Raw genomic sequence first — 8,108 nt, 5'->3', positions numbered from 1 at the left:
AAGCATCAACACCCATGATAAGAGCACCACGTTGTCTGAATAGTGAAGCAGCATAACCAAATGTTGCCTAAGGTTAATACTGAAAGTTGCTGAGTTCGTGCTATTTACATGATGAAATATTGTAAATGGTCCATGACTAAGCTAAATAGTGTAGGCGAGAGAGGGCACTCTTGCTTTACTGTGACATTGGTTCCAACTCATCAGAGAACACATGTTGTGTATTTATCACACGTCGCATCTGCTCATATGGCCATACTACTGCAGTTTGGTACTCATTTGGTACACCAAGTTTGTGATACGTTCTCTGAATCTTTTTTGTAGTAATATATTGAAAACGTTTTTGAAGCAACATTATAGAGCTTCTCCCTTGACTCAATGCTGTTAATTATAACCGTGAGGGTAAGTTAGACACTCTGTTGTGGAGTGTTTCAGTCTGAAGCAGGCTTAGCGTTATCATGCTACTCTTCCCATTTACCACTTTTTTCCATGATCATACTCTACAACTTTGCAAACGTAGAGTTTACCGTGACAGTACAGTGGTTAAAAAAGCTCTAACTACTGTACTATCATGATAGACTCTAGCGAGAGAGAGAGAGCAATAGAGAGACAATACTAAAGTTGCGCTAGAGTCAAAGTGGCATATGAGACCCAGAAATGTTAATGTCGTATGATATCTCATCCATATGAAAAGAAACACTCTTTGAGTGACGACTAACTAAAACTAGAATGGATTCTAGTATGTCGATGAAAGAACTACCCGATTACTGAACAAGACTACCAAGGATATGTGGTGATATAAGAAATGCTATATGCATAAATTTCTCCTCATTAAAGGGTTATTGTGGACAGCTCACCCAAACATGATGACAATGTTTAATGATGAGGCTGAACCCAGAGAGTGGAAATAGTGTGTGGTCAGACTTCTGTGAGTGTCTTGGCACTGCTGCACCCACTCCTGTTGTTTAGGACAGTCATATTATTGTAACTGCATATTTTGATGGCTAAGAGAGCTCTAGGAGAAAGAGTTCAAGTGAGGAAGTGTCCAAGATGTACAGGTGAGAAAAAGTACAATATGTCAAATCTAACTGTGTTCAATGTAGGAAAACTTTGTCATCATCTCTCTGGAAATGGACTTACGTTGATATATCTTTCTTTCTTTCTCTAAATCTTGAACAGTTAACATGTCTCTGTTAGCCATATCATTACTTTACACAATATATCATTCTAGACTGCAAACTTTCTTCTATCTTGATCTTGATCTTGATAAAAACTATGATAAATGGCAAGTTTTTTGGAGGAATATTTCCTTTTTTTATGAGCTGTTATGCTTTCTGTCTTTTTTCACAGGTTTATGAAAAGCGCCCCATGATTTCTGGTGGGGAGGGTACACTCATATCTATTTTCCCGAATGGGTGTAGAGCTCTTAATGAAGCATATCCTGAAATAGTGGAGAAGGTTTGGTTTTGCTATTAGCTTGTTAGTTGTTTTGAAAATACTTTGAACAATAATGTTAAAATTTACACTTTGTGATTTCTTGATGTGAAAATTATACAATCTTATGTAGATGCGTCGTGCTGGAACATTAAACATGCCATCAAATATTGTCTATCCAGATGGCACAAAGATTGGGGAGTGGGAGCTTAGCACTCAGATGGAAGAGAAATATGGGCAGCCACTTATTGCTATATTATGGAAAGATGCATTGAGAATACTTTCGGAAACTCTCCCGAATAGTTGCCAGCACACAGGCTACGATTGCATTGGCATCACAGAGGTACTTTTATGCATGATTGCTTTGTATGCTAAGTTATCTGCTAGACCCTTGCACCCATTGCTCAATAACTGAGTGCAGAAACACAGTAGATTATGCAGAGTCAAATCTATAAGCAGCATGATTACCCCCTCTGTATTAACAAGAGAATGGGGTGTATGTATAAAGTGCCAGAAGAATATCCGCTGGAACAAACGTACATGAAATATACAAATAGGTGCATTTGGGTGCTGGAACGAATGAACACAAAATATAAAGATGGGATGCAATCGGGTAATAATGCATAGTTGGGCGAAATACATAATATTTGGAAATTACAATTAATAGTAAAATGGATACCACTCTAGCCCTTAACATGCTATCCACGAACAATGAATTATAATTCAACCTCAATAAAAAAACACATTCTTATTCTTTACTTGCTATCTTGTTATTGGCAAGTCAGCATTGGTATGTAATTGCCACAATTATAATATTCCAAAAAGAGGCGGAAGAGTATTGAACTCTGGAAAAGATATTATGTGTGTATCCGTGTGTGTGTGTTCGGGAAGTAATTCCTATACCAAAAGTAATTTGTATTTCAAAAAAAATATGATATAAATGGCCATGCATTGTGTTTGCCTCTTGTGACACCGTTTATGCTTGGGATTATGAGTATCTGATGAGCATTGCAAATGAAGGCAATTCTATGTATAAGAATTTGTACTCAATTCTCTTCTGGAAGGAATGAAGGCAATTCTATGTATAAGAATTGTACTCAATTCTCTTTTGGAAGGAAATATGGGACTACATTATCCTGGGGTCACTTTATCCATTTTATTTTACTGATCTGAAGCTGCTTACGTAACTTCTCTGGTGAGACCCCTCATCTTCAAACTATGTTTTTACAGCAAGTGATTAGGATGAAAATATCTCTACCTTTGTCTTTGCAGCCCACTGTGTTTGTAATGTTTGTCTTTTGTGACAACGTTTATGCTTGGTATTATAAGTACACAATGGGCACTGCAAATGAACACAATTCTAAGGATAAGAATGTTCATCATGTTTGTCTCTTGTGACATCATTTACGCTTGGTATTATAAATACACAATGGGCACTGCAAATGAAGTCTATTCTATGTATAAGAATGTGCACCGAAGTGTCCTTTGGAAGGAAATATAGAACTACGTTATCCCGGGGTTGATTTATCTGTTTATTTTACTTATTTGAAGCTGCTTGAATAACTTCTCTGATGAGATCCCACTTTCAAATTATCTTCATACTCATAACAAGTGATTAGTATGATAATATATCTACCTTTTTCTTTGCCTTTCATTGAGGATTGTCACTTGGAAGTCTTTGTCAAAGCTTCTAGAATTGATTTAATGCATAACCCTCATGTAACATGTAAGGCTCCCCACCCCTTGTATGAGTATAAACTAGTTTCCCTTTGATTGATGAAGTTATTGAAACTCTCAAGAAATTGCTTTGTAGCATTTATATTGTAGAATGCAAGCGTTTGGACATTCCATTAGAATATGTTCTGAATCTTTACCTTAATAAAGTACCGTGTTTAGCAGAGCTTTGCTCAAACAATTTTTCACTCAGTTGAAGTTAAAGTATTTACTGCTTTCATAGCTGCTGGTATAAATCAGGCTATTTTATACATAAGATTGATGTCCGTTTATATGGTCTGAAGAATTGCAGTTTACATATTAGTGTAATATTTTTGGTTTTGTACAGCATTTTAGGTTTTTCTGATAAACATTTCTACTGCGTATAAAGTAAACCTATGACGCCATTTACAATGAAATGTGCTTCTTTCAGGAAGAAGATGGTGCTGTGGCTCATTTCAAGAAAGAAAATGAAGAGATTTCCATTAAGGTAAATCACAACATTCAACTTTGATGATTTATGAAAGGGAATTCTCAAAGAGTAAAACTCAAATAATAATCTTTCGGTAGTTATGCTCGCATTCTTGTCTTCGTCTTTAACAGATGTATGTATCATATGATGTTTCGAAGTTAAGCATTAACATTACATAACCTGAATGCGTACCAACTAGAACTATGTTGGGTTTTCGTGGGGTTTTCTAGTCACCATCTAAAAGAGGTTAGCAAAAAAGATACTAATACTCACATTGATTTTGGGTCATTATTCTAAGCTTTAACTATTACAAGAATACAACTTGCACTAACTTATATGTCAGATCGGAAATTATTGAATGTACTAACCTTGTAAACGATTGGGAAGATGTACATCAGCCTCCTAGCAAGGCTTTTAGAAGTAAATATCCCTGAAGATTTGGCTGTATGTAAGAAAGATGTTGTGTTATATAAGGTCTGAATATTATCAAAGCTTTGAATATGTATTAGGTAAGGCTTTAATCTTGTGTTATATTTTGTAATCTGATTTCTTTCGAAGACAATGGCAGGCACCATTAATAATCGGTGCAGATGGGATACGATCAGTTGTGAGAACAGCTCTTTTTGGTAACATTCCACCTCGGGACAATGGGAGAATGATGTGGCGAGCTGTGATTGACACGAATCAACTCTCCAATAATCCGGTGAAAGTAAGAAAAATACAATGCTCTTAAAAAGTGAAGCAACACATCCATTAAATTTGACATTTTGTGAAAACTGGTCAATATATTAATTATTTTTTATAATTCATGTGATAAATATGTTGATCTTCATGATCATTGAAGATCATAAATGTAATCTAGGAAATCCTTTTGAAAATCTTTGGTATTATGGGAAATGAAAGTAATTATTACTATGTAGTTCATTCGAGAATTTCGGATGTGGTTCATATCCACAGGATTACTGTCATATATTCTTCGAGGCAATCAGCCAAAGAACATACCTGACAAGAGCATCGTCACTTCTGGTACAATTATTCTGCTGGATTCTGATTGCCACTCAAATCAGAAAGATGATTATTAGTCGCAATATTTACATTCGTCAACATCACATATCAGCCCACAGTTTCATTGGAAAATGATGATGCAATTTCATGTCCTAAAATATTTTTATATACAAAAGTTAGAATAATGCTCTGCATTCTTTGAGATCAAGAAATCTGCACGAGGATTTCATTCTTGCTATTCTTGATCTGTTACATGTTCTGATATCTTGCCATTAAACTAGGAACTTCTAATTTTCTGTGACCTTTTATGAAGGTTCTTTTGTTTTGTATTAGGGTTTGGAAACTGGCGTCTACTCTTCCTTGTTTAATGGCCGAACAGTTTTTATTGTCAATGGACTGAGGGAGAAGCTGCTGTACTGGGCATTCAGTGTTGAAGATGAGGCATGTGAAGGAAGCACAAAAATTAGATCAAAGACACTGGAAGAAGCAAAGGAAAGAGTATTAGAGTATTTTCAAGGGTTTAGCCTTGCACAGTCCATCATCCAGGTGGGTTTATTACGATGTGTATAGTCACAAAATTTCATCATCTGGGCAATTTTCAAAATTGTTCCCACTTCGAGACATAAAACTAGTAATAAAATGCATTAAAAGTAGTTTTAATAAATATCACATATTGATTAGAAATATATTTTCATTAGAAAATTCTAAACATATTTTCTCAGCCATATTGTGAGAGTTCTATTCTCAAGATATGTCGGAAAGCATGTCTTCATCTCAATCCCAACAAATCTGGGGGATCGATAATCTAAACATGTGTTGATATCCATGAATATGTTCTGAATCACAATCCCAAAACCAGTGGGATCTTCTCTAAGAGATGATCTAAACTTGTGCTATACTATATTAATATTTACTAAATCTTTGTAAAAATGTATGCTTGATTGATGGTCTTTTTTATCTATTTTCTAATTTCAAATGAAAAGGTGACGGACCCAGAACTTATTTTGGAGCGACGAGTGCTTGACTTGCCAGTATTGTCGACATGGTCAAAGGGAAGAACTGTTCTTCTTGGAGGTGATAGGAAACACTTGACATGTTTTTTGTATCTGTATTTGAAAGGGAAGAAAAAAGAAAATATGCAAATGGTATGCACTCTTTTTTCTATCAGATGCTGCTCACGCTGTCACGCCAGCCCTGGGTCAGGGAGCAAATCTTGCTTTTGAAGATGGCATACACCTTGCAAATTGTTTGATATCATGTGACAGTGTGAGGTAAAAGGTTTAGGAATTCTTGACATTATTTATTTATTTCTTCTTCATCTTCCAGTAATACACAGCATTATTGATTGAAGCTCGAGATAAAGGTTTCAGAATTCTAGATATAATCAGTTCATTTTATAATCATTTTGACCTTTTCTTTTTCTTTCTTCTAAGAATCATTTTGACACATCATTCTGAGGCATGGGAAAAAACTGACAAAAAGAAAAAATGATTACATTGAAATGTCTAGAATAATGTTGAATATCTGCCTAAAGATGTTAGAACTGTCTAAACAAAGAAACAGAGCATATGTACATGTATGCATATGCTCCTTTGATTTGGGTATCAGCCTATGAAGCACATGATTTGACTTTGCATGCATACACATGGAGTGTTGGATCATGGAATCGTAAGGGGAATGTGATAAGTTTTGCCATGTTGAGATCGTCACACACATCGTAACTATACTATAAGAGGTTTAGTTCCTTGCTTGCATGTAGAGAAGTTGATACCTTATTTCACTTAAAAAGAGGCAAGAAAAAAAAAAAAAAAGTCCATGGGAAATTATTTGTTTGCATAAAGGAGTTGGTATCTTATTACACTTAAAACAGGTAAGAAAAAAGAGAATAGGAAATCGGGAAAAGTGCTTCATTGTTTTCTTGCTTTTCCTTTGAACTTTGGAGAAAGTTAAAAGTGATTTTTCAATAAAAAAACTCGAAAGACCTTTATAACAGTGGGGTTTATTTACTCAGAAACTATCATAAACATTATGATCTATATAGTTTTCATTTCATATTTTAAATTTTGTCTTTGCTCGCCATATATGATGGAAACGTTTATGTTTGTTTTAGGAGTGCATTGGAGCAATATGAAGAAATCCGAGTGCCTCGTTGCAAGGAAGTATCAAAACAAAGTCAGTTACGATCACCTGAAAGGTTAGAAGAGTTCTATAATTGGCTTTATTGCTCTGAAATACCGACCATTGCATATTGATTTCTATCTCTATCCTTTGCCTAATACTAGACAACAAAACAGATTTCTAGTAGAAAACTGCCAAATCAAATAAAGATATTTGGAGGAAACTATTGCCTTTTAATATACATAACTTTATGCACACAATGTACAATAAACTGAATTATTGTTTTAACGTCAAGTTAACATTTAGAAATCATGCAATTCTAAACAATTTTGGAAGAAATAGCATCCTAATGCTTGATCCTCACCCTTGGTGCACAAGATGAGATGCTAGATTTAACTTCAGTCCTAGACAACACAAATAAACTCACTTGCGGATGCCATCTAGGACAAGGTTAGGCAAAAACATTTGGATTAATCAAAGATGCCTTTGGAATCAGGTGTTTTAACCAAGATCAGACAACTTAAAACATGTCTGGCACTTTAAATGACATCGAAAACCTTGTTCTATTAAAAAGAAAAGCAATTGTATTATTCAAACATTAATTAATGGATTAAACAAGAATGAAACATTAAAGGAACTAAACTTTGCTGAAAGGATGCAATTGAAGTAGTCTAGTGTGTTGCATGCATGACTATTATGTAATGAATTGCATGCAATTGGTAACGACGTTTTTTTATTGTGTGATCTGATATTTAATCTAGACATTCAATAAGTATTACCAAATTTGGAGAATTTATAATTGATAAGTGAAGCGATGGGAATGAGAGGGCTCATGGGTTGGGAATTGGAAATTTAGAACTCATTGGTTCTTTTTTATGGAAATAGAATATCGAAAAGTGGGATATATAGATACTTTGAGTTGATTTATTGTTGATTCTACTTATCTATCTCTAGGGAAGGATTTGAAAGCTTCTTAACGCAAAATGAACAATTCATAATCTTAAAAGCAAATTTATCATTATAGGCCATTTTTAATCATGCACTTAGGGGCCTTGTTAATATGTTTGATCAACTTAAATCACCTTATAGTTTTGCTTTTGAAAACACCTTGTAATAAAACAACCTTTGCCTAGAATGGTAATGCTATGTGTATATAATTTACAAAATAATTCTAAACATTTGTTCTTATAAATACTCAGGAGCAAGTTGTGATTAGGGTTGCATGACTTCGTATAATAGTCATAAGGCCATGATTCTTAACAAATTTTCAAGAGCTTATTTTTGGATGATGTCAACTTTGCAATAATCTAATTCATATATACATAAACCATATAATAAATAATATATTAGATGTCTTTTAAATTATTGA

The 8,108-nt window shown here is 34.4% G+C and overlaps 1 protein-coding gene across 2 annotated transcripts; it reads left to right on the top strand.

The window, feature by feature from the left end:
- Positions 1–1,257: 1,257 nt before the first annotated feature.
- LOC147847142 (uncharacterized) lies at positions 1,258–7,102 on the top strand. Of its 2 annotated transcripts, none has more exons than XM_087339520.1 (8): positions 1,258–1,455; positions 1,565–1,774; positions 3,578–3,634; positions 4,185–4,319; positions 4,955–5,167; positions 5,605–5,695; positions 5,790–5,892; positions 6,732–7,102. In XM_087339520.1, the coding sequence occupies exons 1-8, from the start codon at positions 1,273–1,275 to the stop codon at positions 6,871–6,873; spliced, it is 1,134 nt and encodes a 377-aa protein (XP_087195646.1). In that variant the 5' UTR covers positions 1,258–1,272; the 3' UTR covers positions 6,874–7,102. The 2 variants fall into 2 exon arrangements, with proteins under 2 accessions (XP_087195646.1, XP_087195645.1); XM_087339519.1 differs by having other exon boundaries at positions 1,317–1,455; positions 4,185–4,325.
- The last annotated feature ends 1,006 nt before the right edge of the window (positions 7,103–8,108 follow it).

Source organism: Azolla caroliniana, unplaced genomic scaffold (assembly GCF_043228905.1).
Source record: "Azolla caroliniana isolate FFs.n. ecotype wild unplaced genomic scaffold, voAzoCaro1.0.p SCAF_1462, whole genome shotgun sequence".
In the NCBI taxonomy this organism is placed as follows: Eukaryota; Viridiplantae; Streptophyta; class Polypodiopsida; order Salviniales; family Salviniaceae; genus Azolla; species Azolla caroliniana.
This window is presented reverse-complemented; position numbering and strand designations above follow the sequence as displayed.